General features: G+C 44.1%; 1 protein-coding gene across 1 annotated transcript in view; it reads right to left on the minus strand.

Annotated features, from left to right (window-relative positions):
* Nucleotides 1-20,843, minus strand: part of LOC135544555 (formin-binding protein 1-like) — a 104,421-nt gene extending 83,578 nt beyond the window's left edge. Inside the window, exon 1 of the mRNA XM_064972268.1 lies at nucleotides 20,545-20,843. Within this exon, the coding sequence (XP_064828340.1) occupies nucleotides 20,545-20,568 (24 nt within the window). The 5' untranslated portion in view covers nucleotides 20,569-20,843. The remainder of the gene's footprint in view (nucleotides 1-20,544) is intronic.
* Between the last annotated feature and the right edge of the window lie 4,307 nt (nucleotides 20,844-25,150).

Genomic DNA, 25,150 nt, shown 5'->3' on the forward strand with positions numbered 1-25,150 from the left:
ATTATGAATGTGATCTGCTTTATCTATTACCTAGTGCACAAGTTGACTGCAGATATTTATTTAAAAAATAAACTAATATTCAAAGCCCCAAAAAAATAACTTACCAGAATGCTAACAAAATGCTAACAAGTACACTACATGACCAAAAGTATGTGTACAACTGCTTGTCGAACATCTCGTTCCAAAATCATGGACATTAATATGGAGTTGGTCCCCCCTTTGCTGCTATAACAGCCTCCACTCTTCTGGGAAAGCTTTAGATTTTGTAACATTGCTGTGGGGACTTGCTTCCCTTCAGCCAAAAGAACATTAATGAGGTTGGGCACTGATGTTGGGCAATTAGGCCTGGCTAGTAGTCGATTAGGCCTGGCTAGTAGTCCCAATTCATACCAAAGGTGTTCAATGGGGTTGAGGTCAGGGCTCTGTGCAGGCCAGTCAAGTTCTTCCACACCGATCTCGACAAACCATTTCTGTATGGACATCGCTTTGTGCACGAGGGCATTGTCATGCTGAAACAGGACAGGGCCTTCCCCAAACTGTCACAAAGTTGGAAGCACAGAATCTTCTAGAATGTCATTGAATGCTGTAGCGTTAATATTTCCCTTCACAGGAACTAAGGGGCATAACGCAAACCATGAAAAACAGCCCCTGACCATTATTCCTCCTCCAACAAACTTTTATAGTTGGCACTATGCATTCAAGAAGGTAGCGTTCTCTTGGCATCCACCAATCCCAGATTCGTCCGTCGGACTGCCAGATGGTGAAGCGTGATTTATCACTCCAGAGAACGTGTTTCCACTGCTCCAGAGTTCAATGGCAGAGAGCTTTACACCACTCCAGCTGACGCTTGGCATAGCACTTAGGCTTGTGTGTGGCTGCGTGGCCATGGAAACCCATTTCATGAAGCTCCCGACGAAAACAGTTATTGTGTTGACGTTGCTTCCAGAGGCAGTTTGGAACTCGGTAGTGGGCGCTACGCGCTTCAACACCTGGTGATCGCATTCTGTGAGCTTGTGTGGCCTACCATTTCGCAGCTGAGCTGTTGTTGCTCCTAGACGTTTCCAGTTCACATTAACATGACTTACAGTTGACCGGGGCAGCTCTACCAGGGCAGCTCTAGCAGGGCAGAAATTTGACGAACTGACTTGTTGGAAAGGTGGCATCCTGAGGGTGCTACGTTGAAAGTCACTGAGCTCTTCAGTAAAGCCATTCAACTGCCAATGTTTTTGCTATGGATATTGCATGGCTGTGTGCTTGATTTTATATACCTATCAGCAATGGGTGTGGCTGAAATAACCAAATCCACTAATTTGAAGGGGTGTCCACATACTCTTGTATATAACGTAAACTCACACACTCTTGTACAACACCTTATTTTAGCGCCCCAAAAACGTAATACTTGTCAATACCATTGTAAAGCACAATTTCTCCCCTTTCCAACAGAATCAATTACATGACCTAAACGCTGCCCTTTTCTGCATAATTCAAGAAGACAATGAGCCCTGTCGGGTCTTTTTTTTAAATGGAGGATGGGGAAGCAAAACTAATGCGTGATAGTGAGGAGAGATGTTGTGTGGAAAAATTGCCTTGTTTCATTCATTCTGTCCAACTTATCACCTTATCGCCTCTAAGATGTAAATAAAACACTATAAAGAGTTTATATAATGAGTCATTACATACCTATTTGAAGGTTTGTGTCAAATTTGAACAGCGGCTTTGAGAATGATGATCGCATGCAATGATGACGCAAAAAATGACTAGGTATCCCCCCTTACCCCCGTCACTGTCCATTTCTTGTTTTTAAATGATGAGGGAAGTTCTACACCTGGTGGAGAGAGATTGTAAGACAGAAATAGTTGCTTAATGCGTGCTGTACGTTACGACATGACACGTCACAATGTAACGGAGGGTCCGTTTTTTCAACTTTTATCCAATACTACAGAGCCATTACCATGTTGATCAACGCTTGAATGGAAACCTAGTTCACACCCCCGGTTTTGAAGTCAACACAATCACTACAGTCCCATTAGTTTTCTTTGTAGCCTCGTTTGAATGTTGCGGACATTTGTACGGAATGGGGTGAGTTTACGTTATAGTGTACTAAGGACTCCATAGAGAGAGCAACATAAATGCTAACGAGTGTATTGCAAACATTTTGAAGATGCTCACCACTTAGCTAGATAGCTAACTAGCTACTAAATTAGAAAACCAAATGCACAATTGCAGAGCATCTAGCACATTTCAGACAGTTAATGACACACCTCCAGAAACACATTAATCTCAGGGACCAGATAGTTATAAGATATCTAGCTGGCAAACATTTATTTTGGCATTCCATACAGTAATTAGATCACCTGGCACACTCTGCACGACAGTGAGTGACTCAAAAGGCTCCGGTCTCTTTTCGTTGGTCTCTTTTCGTTGTGTGCGTGAAACAAACACCACGTGACTGGGGACGACCATAAGCTACATAATAATGTGACGGATTAATTGAAAAGCGCAATGTTCTTCATCTCCTAACGTACTGCACAAGGTGACTGCAGGTATTTACTTCAAAAGTAGCTACAGATATTCAAATGTATAAATATTTTTTTTTTTAAATCTAATAAATAGTTTATACGGTATTGACGGTATTGAAAAACCATCCTGTGAGTTTTTCCAAATATGAATATTACAGAAAAACATTTAAACAAAACATTTGCTTTGGAGGACTGCCTAGAATTGTGAGCATGACCACACAATTTATTGTCATCATGGGCCAAATCTATTGGTTTCTACCCAAAGTTGCAAAGGAAATGTTGTGATCTATTTAACCTCTTACATCTATGGGGGCGCTATTTCATTTTTGGATGAAAAACGTTCCCGTTTTAAACAAGATATTTTGTCACAAAAAGATGCTCGACTATGCATATAATTGCTACCGTTCGAAAGAAAACACTCTGACGTGTCCAGAAATACAAAGATCTTCTCTGTGCGTGCCCTATAACGTGAGCTTCAGGCAAAACCAAGATGAGATGGCATCCAGGAAATGACAAGGATTTTTGAGGCTCTGTTTTTCATGATCTCCTTATATGGCTGTGAACGCAAGAGGAATGAGTCAACCCTTTCTGTCGTTTCCCCAAGGTGTCTGCAGCATTGTGACGTATTTGTAGGCAGATCATTGGAAGATTGACCATAAGAGACCACATTTACCACGTGTCCGCCCGGTGTCCTGCGCCGAAATTGGTGCGCAAAAGTCACCTGCCAGTATTTTTCCATACGATACAGAGAGTAAAGCAAGCTTCCACGAACTGCATGTCAATGAAGAGATATGTGAAAAAACACCTTGAGGACTGATTCCAAACAACGTTTGCCATGTTTCGGTCGATATTATGTAGTTAATCCGGAAAAAGTTTTACGTTGTAGGTGACTGCATTTTCGGTTCGTTTCGGTAGCCAGACGCAATGTAGAAAACGGAACGATTTCTCCTACACACAGACGCTTTCAGGAAACACTGCGCATTTGGTATGTGACTGAGAGTCTCCTCATTGAAAACATCAGAAGCTCTTCAAAGGTAAATGATTTTATTTATTTGGTTATCTGGTTTTTGTGAAAATGTTGCGTGCTACATGCTACACAAAATGCTATGCTAGCTTTGCATACTCTTACACAAATTAGTCAATTTCTATGGTTCAAAAGCATATTTTGAAAATCTGAGATGACAGTGTTGTTAAGAAAAGGCTAAGCTTGAGAGCAAACGCATTATTTTAATTTTATTTGCGATTTTCAGAAATCGTTAACGTTGCGTTATGCTAATGAGCCTGAGGCTTAGTCACAAACCCGGATCCGGGTTGGGGAGTTTCAAGAAGTTAATAAACACAAGAGACAAGCAACAATGGATAAACGAGTGTGCTGGTATAGCATGAACAGCGGCATCTATTGGTCAGAACCTGTTACTTTCACACTACTTTACGGTAAATAATGCAACCGGCTTCAATAACTAATTGCTCTGAACAGGGATGGCAAAAAACATCACTAGATTCACAGGGAATACGTTACATAGTATGGGCTATGTAAGCAATACTTCAGGCTGCAGCTTCATACTACTTGTCAAACATAGAGAACTGATGATACTGTATACTGGTTGTCAGGGTGGGGTTGGCATGGGTGTGGGTTCTGTGGGTGGCTTAAAAAAAGAAAGATTCCTCATGTCTTTCTCATTGGTAGGTAGAAGTTTGGTCCAAATCGGATGTTGGATACCATATTTATTGAAAGAAATGACCAATTTGGGTGCAATCAATTAGTTTAGCTGAGATACAATTACATTTCTACAAAATAATTGTTCAGGAATGCCAATCGTACCTGTTTCTAACTCCAGAAACAATTTCAGAACAATCTGAGATGGTGGGTGTTATGGCCTGCTGAAATGACACGGAACGACTCACCAAAGACCTCTGTTCATAAATAGCCCATAGCCTTTCACTGAAGGCTAAAGGAAGGAGGGTAGTGTAACTCTAGTAGAAGGGCTTCTCGTTTTACCGTGGCCCTCCCAATTTTAGTTAGCACTGCTTCTTATCGCAGTCCAGGAAGACCACCAGGGTCAGTTCACACCACAAGGGGGAGGATCAAATCACCCCAAGTAGGAATCCACCTCAACACAACCTCCTGCCAGCCACTATACACCCAACGCTCTATTTTGGGGGGCTCAGATTGCCTGTACCACGTCTTTTAAGCAGGCACGCACCCTCCAGGTAAACACGACAGTGTATGGTGTCTGTTCCCGTGTTTTCGTTTAGTCAACACTCCAACATCGTACATAAATCTTTGACTAATGACATAGTACCTCTCTCTACATCACGTAGAGGCCCGGAGAGGCCGTGACCTCATGGTCTGTACAGACATAAACACAGACAGAAATGGCAAGGGTAACAATTTGGCCGTAAAGGTTAGTGTCGAGATGGGGCAGTATAGACATACTCTGTGTGAAGTAGGAAACAACCCTCAAGCCTTTTGTGAAGTGACCCTTTCTCTCTCTCTCCAACCATCAGAGAGGTTTTCATGCAGTCTGGACTGGAAACATTTCTATTTTATTAGTCATTTAGTCAGTTGTGATTAGAGATATTTCCTAAACCACCAAATAAAGGAATGCTGTTTTGGTTGCGTCTACTGCTCTGGCTCCTGGCTGTCACTCTGGCAAGTTCTTTTGGATGATCTGGCAGTACACAGTGTCTATCCATATATGGTTTGAGGCATGGTGGGTATGTGGAGTGAGGGATAAGATTGCAATATGTTTGTGTGGTCCAAATCTACTGTACCTCCATGGGGCTAGTCGGAGGCGAGCTGCATGCATGAGTACGTATCAAAGTAGGCCATTGTGGAAATGAGAACCAGGTTTTACGTAAGAGAGAGAGAGAGACACGTCAGCCTACTTATGCACCTTCCTCTCATTTCAAACCCGAAAATAGAAGGTATGACACTTCACAGATCTATCACCCGGACTGAGAATGTGCCTGTGGACGGGGATGAAATGGTATGCCCTTGCAGATGGTCCTTCTGGGGGAATGGATGTTGTCGGGGACATACTGGTTAATTAGTCTGCTATGGATGGAAGAGCAAAGATGTTCTGCAGTGACGATGACATGAAAGCTTAGGGCCACATGGGGTTACAGAGACTGCACTTTGGGGAGATGGGGTGGCTTCTACACTGCTGTACAATCTAACATGGACAAACATCTGGCTATTAGTTTTGATTCAGCAATTGAAAGTTAATGTGATGAATTTACAGATTTGAAGAGACAAGCATTAGAATGTCCTCACCTACATTCAGACTCGCCTCACAAAAAAAAAAGAATCCCTGCATTGCTGTTAGTGTACCCCCTGAACCACACGATCTCTTCGGTTCTTCAGAGGATTAGATCCATGACAGTTTGAGTGAGTGAGTGAGTGAGTGAGTGAGTGAGTGAGTGAGTGAGTGAGTGAGTGAGTGAGTGAGTGAGTGAGTGAGTGAGTGAGAGAGTGAGCGAGTGAAGCAATGTAGGCTGGATCTGCCTAAAAGGCTATAGTTCATTCTTACTCCGCTACTTAGGCTAGCAGCCAGTGAGATACATATTCATTTAACTGACACAAGAGATAGGCCTGGGCCAATCAGTTAAATCATCGGAATCACTTGACATCAAACGGCCATTAAAAGCACCTGCGTTCCAAAGCACAGAGTCCTCGCTCTTTCATGTCCTGTGTAAGCACATCTGGTCTGCATATTATCTCCCCCCAAAAAATCTAACGTTTTATTGTTTTTGTTGTTACGACTTCTATTTTTCTACTTGAATTTTCTTGTATGCATTTGCTGCTTTAGGTTACGGGTCATATTTTTCAACAACAATCCGTGCAGTTGGAATTGAAAAGACAAAATAAAAGGGGGGGGAATCTCTACTGTGAAATCAGTGGAACGCTGGACATGCTTGCCAGCCGTAGAGCCCTTTACAAACATGTCTGTTGAGAGTGACTTGTGGCATACCCTCTCGATCTGGTCCCTGAGACTAATTTGTTTCTGGAGGTTTGTGAATAGCTTTTGGACTACTTCCCTGCATTCTGTATCACTGGATAGGGAGGACAGCGTGGTGGACTGATTTGTCATATTATACTGTGGCCAGTTTGATTCTCTCTCTGTCATTTTCCTAACATCCTTCACAATACATTTATAGACACATAGTCTACACTGCAAGGTAGGACTCAATGATGATGACTCAAAACGATGGAGAACTATCAGGGTATCGCAATAACTTCCTGTTTCAAAAGGTCTGTTTCCTCTCCAAAGAAACAACAGTTACTTCTACCCAGGGGACCAATCAAAGGACCTGTTTCCTTTTGAAAAGAAAAAAAAATCCACACAACACCTGGCATAATGAACTGCTGTCCCACGGTGATTGAAAAACAGGAACGATTTGAATACCTGATGGCGGAGATATAAGAAAACAGACAGGCCGAGAGACACACTGTTCATGTCATATGTGTTACACTAGAATGAGCTCATTCGTAGACCTCTTCCAATATTTCTCTCAAAGGGGTTTCTAATGAGAAGATTGTGATCAGCACTGGCAAGTCTGTTTATATTAGCAGAGCTACAACAGCCACCACTTTTTTCTATACCAACCTCTTTTCAATTTACGGAGGAAAAGACGTTAAATTCACCAGACGTAACGTTGACATTAGCCGGTCAGTACATTCCAAAGCTCCCTACTGGGGTCTCTCGTTGAGGTCACAGGGAGAACAGTAGTGAAACCTGAGTTTAGAGTACAGAGGAAATAATGCAAAGTTCTACGAGGAAGAAAGATGGAGCTATGCCTACTGGACCTGGGAGGCGATCTTCTTCCTCGTGTTAGCCAGGTGAAGCGAAAAAGGAAAGTGGCACGTCATCCTTTCAGTATTTGGACAGGAGAAAATCAAACATTACTGAAACGTATGGTACTTACTAGAGGTCGACCGATTACGATTATTCAACGCCGATAGCGATTATTGGAGGGCCAAAAAAGCAGATGCCGATTAATTGGCCGATTTATATTTAAAAAATGTATTTGTAATAATGACAATTACAACAATACTGAATGAACACTTATTTTAACTTAATATAGTACATCAATAAAATCAATTTATCCTCAAGTAAATAATGAAACATGTTCAATTTGGTTTAAATAATGCAAAAACAAAGTGTTGAAGAAGAAAGTAAAAGTGCAATATGTACTATGTAAGTAAGCTAACGTTTCAGTTCCTTGCTCAGACCATGAGAACATATGAAAGCTGGTGGTTCCTTTTAACATGAGTCTTCAATATTAACAGGTTGTAGTTATTATAGGAATTATAGGACTATTTCCCTCTATACCATTTGTATTTCATTAACCTAACTATTAGATGTTCTTATAGGCACTTTAGAATTGCCAGTGTAACGGTATAGCTTCCGTCCCTCTCCTCGCTCCTCCCTGGGCTCGAACCAGCAACACAACGACAACAGCCACAATCGAAGCAGCGTTGCCCATGCAGAGCAAGGGAAACAACCACCCCAAGGCTCAGAGCGAGTGACGTTTGAAATGCTATTAGCGCGTGCTAACTAGCTAGCCATTTCACTTCGGTTACACCAGCCTCATCTCGGGAGTTGATAGGCTTGAAGTCATAAACAGCGCAATGCTTGACGCACAACAAAGAGCTGCTGGCAAAACGTGCTGTTTGAATAAATGTTTACGCACCTGCTTCTGTCTACCACCGCTTAGTCAGATACTTAGATACTTGTATGCTCAGTCAGATTATATGCAACGCAGGAAACGCTAGATAATATCTAGTAATATCATCAACCATGTGTAGTTAACTAGTGATTATGATTGATTGTTTTTTATAAGATTTATAAGTTTAATGCTAGCTAGCAACTTACCTTTGCTTACTGCATTCGCTTAACAGGCAGTCAGTCTCCTTGTGGAGTGCAACAAGAGAGAGGCAGGTCGTTATTGCGTTGGACTAGTTAACTGTAAAGTTACAATATTGAATCCCCCGAGCTGACAAGGTGAAATTCTGACGTTCTGCCCCTGAACAAGGCAGTTAACCCACTGTTCCCAGGCCGTCATTGAAAATAAGAATGTGTTCTTAACTGACTTGCCTAGTTAAATAAAGGTATAAAAAAAATACAGATTTCCGATTGTTATGAAAACTTGAAATCGGCCCTAATTAAATCGGCCATTCCGATTAATCGGTCGACCTCTAGAACTTGCATGACCATTTGACTACATTAGTGAGAGGATGGTGAAGCGGTCTCTCTGCCTTCCAAAGAAGAAGTTCTCCATCAGAGCATCTGACAGCATGAGATAGGATAGGTCGACCTTGCGGCGATCGTCCTTGTTGGATGCACGACACACTAGAACTGACTGATGCAATCATCAGCCAGTCATTTGCCTTTGCCCTGAGAGAGAGCCAAATCAATGATGAGTCAGGAGTGATCAACCATGACGGCTGCACTAGATACAGATCAATCCTCTTTATAAACAACCACGCACCATTATTGCCTAGATACAGTGCAGGTTAAGATCATTTTGGATATGAGATCTCGAGTAAAAAGTCTAGGCCTGTTTTGCCTCTCATCACTCAAGGCAAGAGCAATCGAATGTTTCCAACATGAGCATAGATCTATCATGTCAGATATCTTGATCCAGAGCAGCAGATAGACTCCACCACAGACCACACATTAGGCCTGGGGGAAACATAGATATTCTGGGTCATCATCACTAAATGGATGAGTTTAACCCGGGACCTGGCAAATGGGGCACACACTGTGACATCATCATTGTCAGACAGAGGACGGAGAGAACAGAGGGGACCCGTCTGGCACGTGTCACAAACCTTTACCCATGCGGACAGGGCTGGGGCTAGTTCCTCCACATTGCCCCACCCGAGAGAGAGGGGGAGAGAGAGACAGAGAGACAGAGAGAGAGAGGACATTCTGTGGTCTGACGCAGAGATATATATATAAATATATCCCATTTAGCAGACGCTTTTGTCCAAAGCGACTTACAAGTCGGCTGGGGCCACTACTTTTACATATGGGTGGCCCCAGCGGGAATCGAACCCACGACGCTTGGCCATGCTCTACCGACTGAGCCACACACACTGAGATGAGAACATTGGAGGAAATCCTGTTCTCATATGACAAGCAAACATACACAGTTTGCAAGAAGAAATTGCTAGATTTATATTTTATATTGTTCCCAAACATCTGTTCATCTCAACTTTCTAGCAACGGTGAAGTCAACAACATCTTGGTTTGTTTGTGTTTTCTTCTTGCCTGCATCTCAAGAGTCAATCTCAAACCAGATAAATATTTATTCAGTTCATGTTTTAGGTTGCTAAGCAACACGTCTGGTGCAAGAGCCAATAATCTGCATGAGGGAGGCCCAGGGTCAACTTCTGCTTCAGAGAAACATTGGTAGCACTCACTTGTTCTGACTTCTCTCTCTGCGCTTGTGATCTAGGCTCATTGTGTGTAGGCATACATCACTGATTAAACTGTGGAAACCTGTGGTGAATGTTTCAATTTACTTTTAACTATTGAAGCCTGTAGCTTCAAACAGTCACAGACAAAACACTGACTGTAGAGCACACCCACTTGACTTGAGAGATGTGCAAGCTATTAATAAGCACATAGTCCGGCCTACACATATCTTCAACTCACCCCAACTATGAAATGCAAGTGAAAATATCAGGATATAATGCATTAATCAAGACGTGTTTTCTTTTCATCCCCAACTGAAAGTACAGTAAGATAACCATTTAAAGGAGACCATTAGCCAAAAACTTAACTGGACTGGATCTAAGGTTTTGATTGGGCTACTTATAGTAGCTAATTTACAATCTGAGTTGTTGTTTCATGAGCCTTGAGATGTGTGTGACAAGTTAAGGAAGAGAGCGATGATTGTGTTTTGTCTACTCTTGCACAGCAAGGTATGCAGAGAGCCGACACAAGACATGACAAATGACAGTCTGATTCACACAGGTGATTCACACAGGTGGCCAGGGCTACTGTGATTAGGCTGCACTCGTGTTCTCTCACGGTGTTGATGAGAGGGTTACAAAGACAGAGACGTCTCCTGACGATTACAGGTCCTACAGCAGAGTGAGAAGGAAGACCTTAGTCCTTCCCATAGGAACACAGGGATGGGACCCACACAAAAACATGTCCCCAACAGTAGTAGGGGAGAGTGGGGGGAGACCAGACACTCCGTCACCTGTCCTGAACAAGCTTAGTGTGTGTGGTAGACTAAACCAGATTAAACAGAACCCATTTGAATCATAGAGCCAAGGTTCTGCTATTTGTCATTGAAAACGTGGTTGAGTAGTTTCCTCCTCCCCCTTAATGTTTCAACCTTCTCCTTCTCCTCCTCCTCCCCTGTGGAGCTCTCGAGTGGCGCAGCGGTCTACGGCATTGCATCTCAGTGCTAGAAGCATCACTACAGACACTCTGGTTCGAATCCAGGCTGTATCACAACCGGCTGTGAGTCCAATAGGGCAGTGCACAATTGGCCCAGTGTCGTCCGGGTTTGCTGGTGTCGACCGTCATGGTAAATAAAAATGTGTTCTTAACTGACTTTCAGGACAGCAGTTCCCTTTAGGGAAAGAGACTGAGAAACTGAGGAGGCACATCCCGTGAAACCACACAATGACAGAAAGGCAGAAGTAATATGAAAAGCAACACATCATATCATGCAAATCATTAGGCTACTGCTATCATGCCTGGGGAAAATCTGCATATCCCTACATCTCTCTCCCTGTCTTTCTCACACTTTCCCTTATTTCCCTAAAACACTGCACACCCTTTAATGCCTTCGCTCTTTCCTTCTCCCCTTCACCCTTCACTCTTCTCCTTCTCTCCTCCTCCTCCTCCTCTTCCCCTGTGGAGAAAATTGGTTCTCCTTATCTCTTTCAATGCTCCTGAGCTCTTTCTCCTTTGTCCCTCCTTCCATCCTTGGAGTCATGTGGAAGAATTAGAGGTGAACCTATTCAGGCGGTGAACCTATTCAGGCCTCCTTGAGGGTCAGAGAGGGAGTTAGGGAGGAGGGGGAGACATTAATAACACTACCACTCGGCAGGTGGGTGAAGGAGTTGTGAAAAGAGGGAGGAAGAGGAGGAAGAGGAGTATGGAACCCCCTCTGTCCCAACAGGGAAAGGAGACATTGGGCCTATTTCCCCCCCTAGGGTCCCAGTCCCCTGACCTCCCACTTCATTAAAGGAAAGGTTCACCCATTAGGAATGTTAATATTGCTCTCGAATGAGCCATTAATCATGTTTTTACGAAATTCCTACCTTGAGAAATGTTTAATTTAACGGAGGCTCTAGCACATTTCTCCTATTTGTCTGCCTCTTTAGCCCAGGGTGCATATCATGGTGCAGTTGCCAGAGATACTATAGAAAGGAGATAGGAACCCAATGAATGAAGGAGCGTATCACACACCCCCCCCCCCCCCAGCAGACTGTCGACCAATCGCGTGCACACAGCCATGCAATCTCCATAGAAATCAGCAATAGAATGGCCTTACTGAAGAATTCAGTGACTTTCAATGTGGCACCGTCATAGGATGCCACCTTTCCAACAAGTCAGTTCGGCAAATTTCTGCCCTGCTACCGCTGCCCCAGTCAACTGTAACTGTGGAAGAACTTGACTGGCCTCACTAATGCTCTTGTGGCTGAATAGAAGGAAGTCCCTGCAGCAATGTTCCAACATCTAGTGGAAATCCTTCCCAGAACAGTAGAGGTTGTTATAGCAGCAAAGACGGGACCAAGTCCATATTAATGGCCATTATTTTGGAATGAGATTTTCGATGAGCAGGTGTCCACATACTTTTCGTCATGTAATGTAGCTACGTTTGCTAGATAGCTAGCTATCCAGCCCATAGAGAGAGCATTGCATTGTGGATTTTGTAGTGAACTTGAGCCACAATGATTTTTCATGTTGCTACCAACTTTATTATAATGCCAAAATTAAACATTTGTTCACAAAGAATATTGTTCTCAAATATTAGTGTTATTTAACACTGTAAATTAAAGGAATGAGGGTGGATTTTTCCATTAAGACTCTCTCACTGAGAGAGCAGGCTTGGGTTTCAGCCCTGGAAGTGCCCTGAAATGTCAAGTGAACAGCATGGGGTACATGGCAAGGGACAGGGACCCTGGGGGAATCCAGGGCCAGACCAGGGGTGTGGATCGGAACAGCGGAGGAGAAGGAACTCAGGAAACTAGAGAGGAAAGCCACATCTCAAACTTTAAAACCCTGGGCCATTCACAGCCCAGTACTGTACTCAGTACTTACCCAACAAGAGCTCGGCATTGTCTGTATCTATTACAACTATCGATGCATGAGCGCCAGTCAAACAAACAAAGCCCATGAGGTTTAGATTAATTTCAGTGAGTCTGGGACTCCAGCCCTGCCCTGTGGCTGCAGTCTGGAACCCTCCACTACACTACACTAAAACAGTGTGAGAGAAAAGCAACTTGAGGTACTTTCAAAGGGCCTCCTCGAGTCCCCGACAAACCACTTTCCCATTCTCTATTAAATTAACGGGTGTAGGGCCAACAGACAGGCATGTGGCTACAATTAAACCACTAGACCCAGGCTAAAATTCCTCCCTCTGCTCCCCCGCTGCTGCTGTCCCCATCGAACCTGTCAGCTAAACATGCAGCTATTAAGGGCCAACACTGGCACAGAAATGTGTTCAATTTCTTGTTGTGGAGTTGTGGTTGAGCCCAAAAAAAACTCACTTTCAGTTGCTGCTCTCTGAGCAGTGTCGCCCTCCCTGATTCCATCGGCCGGTCAATGAGAGAGTGAGAGCTGCCTCAATGTGTGTATGGGAATGTGTGAGTATAAGTGAGAGTATCTACAGTGGACACACCTACTCAAAGCTGTCATTAAGGCAAAGGGTGGCTACTTTGAAGAATCTCCAACACTTTTTTGGTTACTGCATGATTCCATATGTGTTATTTCGTCGTTTTGAGGTCTTCGCTATTATTCGATGTAGAAAATAGTTCAAATAGTTCAAACTTTTGACTGGTACTGTATGTCTGTGTGTGTTTGTCTGTCTCCTTCTCGTGCTAACCCTGGCCAAACTCCTATGAGAAGTGAAAAACTAAACGGAGTGTTGAACTTGTTAAAGTAATAACCCCGGGAACGTTCTTCCCTTTCAGAGGCGGGATTTGAGCAGTGTACTGTGTAGTATGTGTACGGTCTACTTGCTATGATCCCTCTAGCGTAACTGAATTAAGAGCTTTATTAAGATTATAGGAACGTAAATGATTAGGCTTCCCTCTGTCATGGAATGTTGCCATGCTGAGTGGCGATCCGTCGCTGGGGGCAGGTGGAGCAGAGCTCCGACCTGAAGATCACTGACATCAGGATTCAACCTTGTTCCCAGTTGTCGTGAAAGCAGCATACATCCAGAGAATGCCAGACTTTGATGACACCGTTTTATGACCAAAGTTGCCCACAAGAAGGACCGCCGCGCCACCTTCCTGTTCAAGTGAGCACAGCATAACAGTGATTCCAAAAATGTCTTGCATGCTGCTGTATAAATGATGTAATATGCCAGGGAGATATGTACACTGTAGCTAAGAAAGTAATACTAAGTGTATGTTGTGTAGTAAGCTGTTAGTAGCCCATGTGCCTCACCTTAATAGTTTTGTCCCTTTCCCCCTCATAACTTAGCCTACTGTGCTTACTTGGTGGTGCACATGTAGCCTATAGCCTGTTTTAGATAAATGTTATGGGAAGTTTCATCATAGCGCTTGATGGTTTTTGCGACTGCACTGAAATGTTCCAAATTGACTGACCTTTATGTCTTAAAGTCTGTATACCACCCCTGCATTGTCACAACACAACTGATTGGCTCGAACGCATTACGAAGGAAAGAAATTCCACAAATGAACTTTTAACACCTGTTAATTGAAATGCATTCCAGGTGACTACCTCATGAAGTTGGTTGAGAAAATTCCAAGAGTGTGCAAAGCTGTCATCAAGGCAAAGGGTGGCTACTTTGAAGAACCTCAAATATAAAATATATTGTGATTTGTTTAACACTTTTTTTGGTTACTACATGATTCCATCTGTGTTATTTCATAGTTTTGAGGTTTTCGCTATTATTCTACAATGTAGAAAATAGTAAAAAATATTTTAAAAAGGCATATAGTGAATAGATCAGAGTGGCAGCAAGTATCAAACCTTTAATGGTTGAGTGTTTAGCCATGTCCTTTTGATCGGTTTTGTCCAGTTTTGTCCTGCACTCACTGACAATTTAGAAGCCTTTGTTAAGGTCTATACAAGTGCAAGTGATATAAAACACCAACTATTAATTGGTATGCTGTAATACATAATTACAATTAAACAAAGGAAACACTCCCAAAGCTGAATTAGTTTGGTGAAGATCTTACACACCTACATTTAGAAATGTGGAGAGATTTTTATTTAACTAGGCAAGTCAGTTAAGAACACATTCTTATTTTCAATGACGGCCTAGGAACAGTGGGTTTACTGCCTGTTCGGCGGCAGAACGACAGATTTGTACCTTGTCAGCTCGGGGATTTGAACTTGTTGTTTGGGTCCTAATATTAATGAGGTAGAACTACTAGAACTACTACCACATATCACGTCAATTGGTACAGCACTCTCACTAACGGGTGCAACAAGTATAGCCTCTTAGAAGGCACGCCACCAAATGTGTTGATGAGCCACAACAATACCAAGTGTTCCAAAATTACAGTATGGTACTGTATTCTGTGGGGGTGGTACTGAATTACAGTAAATAACTGGCAGCACAATAGCCAGTAAAATACTGTAGACTTACAGGAAAATGTTTTTAGATTCAAAAATACAAAACAAAACAGTATGGTACTGTAAGGGGGCAACAAATATAGCCTCTATCAAGGTTTCATTGTAATTCTACAGCAGTGTAACTGAATGCCATTGAGCCCCCATGATGCATTGCTTTTAACAGTACTGTACTGTAATATAGAATTACAGTCGCTAACTGTGACAGACTTGCTGCAATGTGTTACAGTGTAGAGTTCAGTGCTTCTGTAGTTACAAAATGTTTTCCTGCCCCGGTCCCCACTGCGAACCAATCACGGTTCACCACCCTTGACTTTCTCTGTCAATAGCAACATTTGTGCGCAGCAGAGCTTCAGAGAAGGAAGAGAGAGGGGGTGCTCGGTGAGACTAAAGCCGTGCATACACAAGATACTGGTCTCCTTGCTCAACTTACGCAAAAAAAAGAACAATTAGCATATCTGAGGTTGATGAAATTAAGCCAGGGAAGATTTTTGCCCACACCACCGGGGTGTCCCAGAGTAGTCTCAGAGATCTGTGGCAGCACACAGAGAGAGAGCGAGAGTGAGGCAGGGAGAGGTCCAGTGTTCATACCTCCTGCTAGGTTACAAGAGGGACACAGCCACCTCAGGAGAGACTACATGCCCTCTGGACCAGAGAATGATCCACAGAGATTAGGCCTACACATGACATATTAAATATGGCACCAATGGGCCTATATTTAGTACTAGCTCCGAGAAAAGGTATTCATAACAAAAACAAAACAAACCTAGTGAACAGGTAGGAGTAATCTGCCTATTTATTTGAATGTCATTTTGCATCATAAATTTTAACAATGAGGAACAACAGCTAGGCCTACTATATAAGAACACTGAATTCGGAGCTGCAAGGCCAAGAGAAAGGATTTGTCCAAAAGAACTAAGAGCCAATAGAATGTGAGTTAGATTTACCGAGTCACTTCTGAGTTCGGTCTACACTGTTCAGAACTTTCTGCTCTCTGTGTCAAGTGGAAAATGCCTGTCTGTAGGTCAATAGAAATCAGATTATTTCTGAAGTCAACCTCATGCAAGAGGAGAGAGAGAACCCGAATGGATTTTCCAATAAACTGTCTAACTGAGACTCCCTTTACCTCAGTGGAAGGCTGTGTGCAGTGTAGGAGTAGCCTATGGACGACATCACAACTAGCTGAAGGAATGCGGCGATGGACCTAGCCATGGACCTATTCCTTTTCATTTAGACATGACAAGATTCATCCCCAGTATGATTACGTGGGGGTAGGCTATAAACTACCACAAGTGATTCTACTCATATGGAATGCAATAACTCTAAGCCTGTTATGTCAGCCCATCGGTAGCCTATTACTGGTATTATTCACTCGCAATGGCTCGCACACGCAGACACACACACACAAGTACCTCACCAAAGGTATCTGTTTGATGAGAAACATAAATAAGTTGAATGACCACATAGGCCTACAGCAACTCTTGTTGACCACAGTTGTGTGTCAAATTCACTCTCACAACCACTCCAAAAAAGCATCGGGGAGCTGCTGCTTTGTTACAATGAAGCCAGAGATGAAAACAGATAGTAACTAAGAACAATTTTCAATGAAACAGAAAAGAGCAACTAACCAAAACTTTAACATTACTACCTAAATGGAACATTCTCTCTCTAACGACAGGTAACCTAACCACATGATTTAGCCTGCAAAGAGGCTTATTCTGGTCTTTCCCCGCCTTTTCTTTTCAAGACCAGCAGAAGCATCTGAGAGCGTCACATCACAAGAAGTCTGTCCACTAGGTCTATAACTCTCTCCAGTGATGTTCTTCTCGAGTGGTTGAGAAACATGGCTTGTTAACTGTGACACTGACTTCACTTCCTGAAATATCACTTCCTCACTCTCTGTGTGTGCTCAGGCCGCAAACACCACGAGGTGAGCTTGATAAGACCCATGGGGCAACACACCATTCCTTCCCTTTCTGTCACATATAATTTAAAATGGATAAAACTGGCCTTGAAGAAAGCAATAAATAACATAACACTGGAAACATTTATTTGCCACTCAAGGTAATCCACTCGTGTCATCTTGGTTCTACACATAGGCCTACAAACGTAAGTTAAGATGCACTTGAAGAGTTTTATTCCAAAACGCTATATAATCATTTTCAGAAATGCTGGTGAATTAATATTTTATTGTTTTAAAGAAATTATGAAAGAGATTGGTGTATTTTCCCCACTATCTAATCATGGCATGGGGTTGTTAAATGTTTAAAATCTATCACTTGATGGTTTAATTTCAAGAGACACATAATGTTTTTTTGCAAAATGCTATATATCCGCCTCACTCTCAGAGATATAAGTAGTACTGCTAGGTTTTATACAATCAAATGTAACAAATGACAAAACATTTTATAAAGAAATGTACAAATAATACATTTGTGACATCAATATTTAGAAAAACAATGTTTTTATTCACTACAGTAATATGAGATATGTATGTAAAACATTTATTTACATTTGACATTTCAGTCATTTAACAGACGCTCTTATCCAGAGCGACGTACAGTACGTGCATTCATCTTAAAATAGCTAGGTGAGACAACCACATATCACAATCAAATATACAGGATATGAACATTTCATTCTAGCTAAACAATTGACACAGTGTATCTAAACACAGTGTATTTGTATCTAAAATTTATGAATGAAAAATCCTAGAACACTAATATAAACAATCATTTCAGAAGAAAAAAAGAGCTGTGAAAAATTGGTGGATATAGCGTTTTGGAAATAAACTCTTCACTTGTTCTACAAATGACAGCACAGGGATGTCACCACAGGACAAAGGGCGGAAGACAGTGCCTACCCCAATCTTAAATTGGGTTTTGCATGACAGCAAGGGACACCGAACACACTAGCAGCTTTACCACTACTAGGCTACAGTACATCCCCAGCTCACACCTGTAGAAGTCTGTTTGGTTGTAAAAAATGTTTTTAAAAGAGTGTCTGGTTCTTATTCAGCCCCATCAGAGCACTGAGCATCTAGTTGTAATACATTATTTGCAAACGGTCCGCATCCACTGTGAACACTACCACTGTATGCTTTTCTGAAAGAAAGCAGACAGGAAAGCGTTTTGGAACACCCTGGGGCAATTATCTATCACCATTATCTGGCCAGCAGAGCACTGCATCTTGGTTCGGCAATAAGCTAGCGGTTAAGAGCGTCGGACCTGTAACAAAAGGTTGCTGGTTCGAATCCCTGAGCCGACTAGGTGAGAAATCTGTTGATGTGCCCTTGAGCAAGTTACTTAACCCTGATTTCTCCTGTAAGATGCTCTGGATAAGAGCGTCTGTCTGCTAAATGACTAAACTGTAGTAAGAAAATTAGGGCTGATGTCATGGCTCAAATACGAGGCCTCAGAAGCACTAAGTGTTCTCCATAAACTTGGACAAGGGAAATTATTGGGGAAAATTCAGGAGAACTGACCCGTTTGTAGCCCTCTCCTTCTCCCCACCTCTCTCTCTACCTCCTCTCTATGAGGAGAAACACGTACCAGATTTAACCATCTCCAGACCCCGCTGTTTCTCCATCTGCTAAAACTGACTTCATCTGTAGGAGGCAGGGAACTTAGCGCAAGCACACACACAAGATTTCCCACTTGTTCCTATCACTGAGATTGAAGCATGTTTCAGATGTGAAGTACGCAACAGGCAATCAAGCAGGTTCTCATGGCATCCCACACTGTAACTTTGGAACCAGTGTCTCATTTTACAGCACAACAACAACTTCTGAAACAAAAGGCAAAAAAGAGGAATTCCACAGGCTGTGACTGCTTATTAGGGCTCCGTAAAAATAGCTGTGGCAGTCCTGTAATCTTCTTCATTCTCATGCCGGAGTTTATGACACATTATGTGGGATTTGGGTTTTGTGTGTGTGGTCTGTTGTAGGCCTGTATCTTGGAATCCATCACATCTGAAGCCCCTCTTCGAATATAGAATTAAGTTGTTTTCTTTTGGGCACCAAAAGCAGACAAGCTGAAATAAGTGAGAGCCTTTCTTCAAGGCTATTATACAGGGATTGATGTCTGTTGTAGGTCAACCAACTAGCTTACATTTTTCTTCAAATTCTGGTATCAGGGCACATGAGTGGGTGGATGAAATGTGGGATCATAGCTATGGAATGTGCAGTGGTATTCAGCTCTTCCCCCTACTTCTATTTGACTTCCTCACCCTCTTCCTCCTCCTCTTTATTTAAAATAAAGTTGGACAGACAGCAATCACACGGTTTGGTTTCGCTAAATCAAGTGAGTTTTGACAATCCAGCAGTTTTGATTATGGTGCTTGCTTGATTGTTGGTTCTATGTGTGAGACATGAGAGGAGAACTAACTGTCATACAGCACAGTGAGTGAGTGAGTTGTGTCAGTGTGGGTTCTGAGAAACCGCAGCCCTGGTATATCCTGTTCAACTTCCAACTGTCAACTCAGACTCTCCTCTGTTGCCAAGACAAACCATATAAAGGAAATGTGTAGGCAGCTTAAATCTAAAACAAAATCCATAAGCACTGATAAGAAACCATCATATTACTGCTGCTCTTTTTTTGTTAAATATTCACACAATGTAGGCATTTGAGTATATTAGGTATTTTCAGAGTTTACAGGTACCCCACTACCACCAAGCATTCATTTACATAGAATAATGTGTAGTCCGTGACAATATGTAGGCTATTACAATGTGTTCAGCTTTCTCATAACAAGAGAGGAATGGAATAGCGGTGAAATAGCCGAAGCACTGCCTGGAAACCCGAAGAAAGGGGTGTGTTTCAGATACGCATGTTAGTGTTATGTTGAATTGTGTTGAATTGGATGCATTGTGAAATAGCTAAGTGAAGATCATCATTATGATGTACAATCTACAACAGCCACATGCACAACGGTCTGGAAAACCTATCTGCCCCAGTTAGAACTGGACATATTGACCACATCTATACAATAGCCTAGGCTACATGTCAGTCAAGGCAGGGAACATGCTCAATTTGAATTCGACTTCGTTGGAATGAGCTGATTGACTACTGGGAAAGATGGTGTGGCTTTTATAGCAGTTGTTGCAATGTAGCTAATAAACATTCAGGCTTGGTTTCCAAGCAGTCTTCGGGATATTTCCTACTATTGATAGCCACTGATAGACCGTTATCTGGGCTAATAAATAAAGCGCTGGTACTTACCCATAGCTCTGACCCCCAGCTCATGGTTCCAATGCGATTTCCTCGTAATAATCCACGATTCAGATGGGGTGTACCGATGGTAAACCACTGAGGCGGGTATATATATCTATATCTTTTTTTTATCTTGCTTTCAGGCTGACTGTCTCTTCGTGAGCGCCCTCCAAATGTGTCCTTCCCTCCTAGTGCGTTATTTTTTTTCTTCTTCACCTCCTCATTCTGCCTTCTACAAAATGGCCAGAAGCCGCAGCATAATCTTCAAACGGAGTATGTGGTGCTGCTGTTCCGTGCTGAGGGCGGGAACAGCAATGACAGCGGCGGAGGCGCGTGCACTCAGGAAAAACGCACGATAATTTACGTAGTTGTTTGTGTGTGTGTGTGTGTGTGTGCGAGGGGGGGGGCGTTGGAGACACAGATGATTGTTTTGTTTATTGAACTTTTGTATATTATCTACCTCACTTGCTTTGGCAATGTTAACACATGTTTCCCATGCCAATAAACCCCCTTGAATTGAATTGGATTAATTCGTGTGACAATTGATAATCACATTATGTGATATATTTTTACACTGCGGTGACTGCCACCGATTTGCTCCTCAACCGTCCGTGTTTTGAATTAATTAACCATGATACTCAAATGGAGTAATGCTAATAACAAATCATCCTATTAATAATGGGCCATGTCATATTATGGCCTTTATCGAAGTTCTAAAGGTTATGTAATACATGTTTCACTAGCCACTTTAAACAATTTCACTTTTATATGTTTACATACCCTAAATTAATCATTTCATATGTATATACTGCACTCTATACCATCTACTGCATCTTGCCTATGCCGTCCTGTACCATCACTCATTCATATATCTTTATGTACATATTCTTCATCCCTTTACACTTGTGTGTGTATAAGGTAGTTGTTGTGAAATTGTTAGGTTCGATTACTCGTTGGTTATTACTGCATTGTCGGAACTAGAAGCACAAGCATTTCGCTACACTCGCAATTAACATCTGCTTACCATGTGTATGTGACCAATACAATTGGATTTGATTTGATTTGATGCATAAAGAATACTTCAAATGTAGACCTACATGTATTGTCTTGTATGTTGAAGTGTGATTTGGGTGCATTGTTCTGAAACAGGATGAATGTGATGAATCATTAAGACAACACTGCTCCCTGGTGTTAAAGTATTTTGTGAAAAACCTTTCTATGCCATCTCCTACTGGCAGTAGTTATCGTGGTTATTGCTGGGGATCAGAAGTTCTGTTCAGAGAGGCAGGTTGAGGGGATTTGGGGCATGGAGGTTGGGTTTGTTGTATTACTATATGGATGACACAACGTCGTTTTATTGATCTGTGTGTCAGTAGAGTATGCTTCCTTGTAATTTAGTCGTATAAAAAAAACATTATGCTAATGACGAGAAGGAAAGCAGTCCCATGCTGGACAGAGGAGTGTGGGGCAATGGTGAGGAGTAGGAACAGGGCATTTAGAGTACTGAAAAGGATGCATCGCTTTCAACATCTGATTCAGCGTAAGGAGGCCCTGGTGAGGAGAACTATCTGTCAGGCAAAGAGGCCATGTTGGCGTCGGTCTGTGACACCATTGGAAGGGCGACACCTGTGGGAGAAGTGTGGGGGATGATTACGAGGATGAGTGGGGTCAGAGGGGAGTGGAATTATCCAGTGTTAACAAGTGGGAAAGATGTGGCAGTAAGAGATGAGAAGGCAGAGATGATGGCCAAAGCGTTTGTCCAAGGCATAGCTCTGCAAATGTGTCAGAGGTGTATTGGTTTTCTTGTGTCGAAGGAGAGGCGGACCAAAACGCAGCATGGTTTTTATTCATGGTTCTTTAATAAAGAAACTATACATGAATAGACTAACAAAACCAAGAAATGTGAAACACCAAAACAGCCCTATCCGGTGCAAACACAGAGACAGGAACAATCACCCACAAGAGACCTAAAGAATATGGCTGCCTAAATATGGTTCCCAATCAGAGACAACGATAAACACCTGCCTCTGATTGAGAACCACTTTAGGCAACCATAGACTTACCTAGAGTACTACTCTAACCACAATCCCATAACTACAAACAACCCCAGACAAAACAAACCACATAAATCCCCATGTCACACCCTGGCCTAACCAAAATAATAACGAAAACACAGAATACTAAGGCCAGGGCGTGACAGTACCCCCCCCCCCCCAAAGGAGCGGACTCCCGGCCGCCACCTAAATCGATAGTGGAGGGTCTGGGTGGGCGTCTGTCCACGGTGGCGGCTCTGGCGCTGGACGTGGACCCCATTCCAACATAGTCTCTGTCCACCTCCTTCGCGTCCCTTGATTGGCGACCCTCGCCGCCGACCCAGGCCTACTAACCCCAACAAAGAGCCCACCTGGACTGAGGGGTGCCTCACGACTGAGGAAGTTCAGGACCGAGGGGAAGCTCGGGACTGAGGGGGAGCTCAGGCAGGTTGATGGATCTGGCAGATCCTGGCTGGCTGGTGGTTCTGGCAGATCCTGGCTCACTGGTGGTTCCGACAGATCCTGGCTGACTGGCGGTTCTGGCTGACTGGCGGATCCTGGCTGACTGGCGGATCCTGGCTGAATGGCGGATCCTGGCTGAATGGCGGATCCTGGCAGACCCTGGCTGACTGGTGGCTCTGGTAGATCCTGACTGACTGGCAGTTCTGGCAGATCCTGGCTGACTGGCAGTTCTGGCAGATCCTGGCTGAATGGAGGATCCTGGCTGACTGGCGGATCTGGCGGCTCCTGGCTGACTGGCGGCACTGGCGGCTCCTGGCTGACTGGCGGCACTGGCGGCTCCTGGCTGACTGGCGGCACTGGCGGCTCCTGGCTGACTGGCGGCACTGGCGGCTCCTGGCTGACTGGCGGCTCCTTGCAGACTGGCGGCACTGGCGGCTCCTTGCAGACTGGCGGCTCCTGGCTGACTGGCGGCACTGGCGGCTCCTGGCTGACTGGCGGCACTGGCGGCTCCTGGCTGACTGGCGGCTCCTGGCTGACTGGCGGCACTGGCGGCTCCTGGCTGACTGGCGGCTCCTGGCTGACTTGCGGCTCCTGGCGGCTCCTGGCTGACTGGCGGCTCCTGGTGGCTCCTTGCAGACTGGCGGCTCCTTGCAGACTGGCGGCACTGGCGGCGCTGGCGGCACTGGGCAAACGGGAAGCTACGGCAACGCTGGAGAGGAAGGCTCTGGCGCCTCTGGACTGACGGGCTCTGGCGCCTCTGGACTGACGGGCTCTGGCGCCTCTGGACTGACGGGCTCTGGCGCCTCTGGACTGACGGGCTCTGGCGCCTCTGGACTGACGGGCGGGAGCTCTGGCAGAGCCGGACAGGCGGGAGACTCTGGCTGCACTGGAGAGGAGGTAGGCTCTGACAGCGCTGGACAGACGGACAGCTCAGATGGCGCTGGGCAGACGGACAGTTCAGGCGGTGCTGGACAGACTGGAGACTCTGGCAACGCTGGAGAGGAGGAAGGCTCTGGCAGCGCCGGACAGGTGAAAAACTCCGGCAGCGCTGAAGAGGAGGAAGGCTCTGTCAGCGCTGGACTGAGGAGCTCTGGCGCCTCTGGAATGAAGGGCTCTGGCGCCTCTGGACTGAGGGGCGGAAGCTCTGGTAGCGCCGAACAGGCGGTAGCACCTGTATTGATGGGATTGAGAAACAGCCTGGTGCGGGGAGCCGGCACTGGTGGTACCGGGCCGGGGACACGCACCTCCGGGTGAGTGCAAGGAATAGGACACACCGGGTTGTGAAGGTGTACTGGAGACCTGGTGTGTATAGCTGGCATCAAATCCCCCGGAACTCCAACACACATTTCAGGCTGAGTACGAGGAACTGACACAGGTGGCATCGGACAGCTAACACGCTCCTCAGGGCGCAACAGCTTTCTCTACTCTGTCCAATACATCCTCAACACTCTCAGACTCAGCACTCAGCTTCGCCAACAGCTCCAATTCCATCCATGGCTCCTTAAGGTAAACAGGGGGAGTTGACTCAGGTCTGACTCCCCTGTGACCCCTTCCCTGTGGTCCTGGGTTGGTGGGTGATTCTGTAACGGTTTTCTTCTGGTGAAAGAGAGGCGGACCAAAATGCAACGTGGTTATTATTCATGGTTCTTTAATAAAGAAACTATACATGAATAGACTAACAAAACCAAGAAATGTGAAAAACCAAAACAGCCCTATCTGGTGCAAACACAGAGACAGGAACAATCACCCACAAGAGACCTAAAGAATATGGCTGCCTAAATATGGTTCCCAATCAGAGACAACGATAAACACCTGCCTCTGATTGAGAATCACTCTAGGCAACCATAGACTTACCTAGAGTACTACTCTAACCACAATCCCATAACTACAAACAACCCCAGACAAAACAAACCACATAAATCCCCATGTCACACCCTGGCCTAACCAAAATAATAACGAAAACACAGAATACTAAGGCCAGGACGTGACAAGAGGAGGGGCAGAGGGGGAGAGAGAGGAACATCCTGGAGTGCTGGATAGGAGGGAGGATGTAAATAATGTGTTTACCATGGCAGAGGTGAAAAGGGCAATTGTTAAGGCTGGGTTAACTTCACCTGGGA

The sequence above is a fragment of the Oncorhynchus masou genome, chromosome 8, assembly GCF_036934945.1.
Source record: "Oncorhynchus masou masou isolate Uvic2021 chromosome 8, UVic_Omas_1.1, whole genome shotgun sequence".
Taxonomy (NCBI): domain Eukaryota; kingdom Metazoa; phylum Chordata; class Actinopteri; order Salmoniformes; family Salmonidae; genus Oncorhynchus; species Oncorhynchus masou.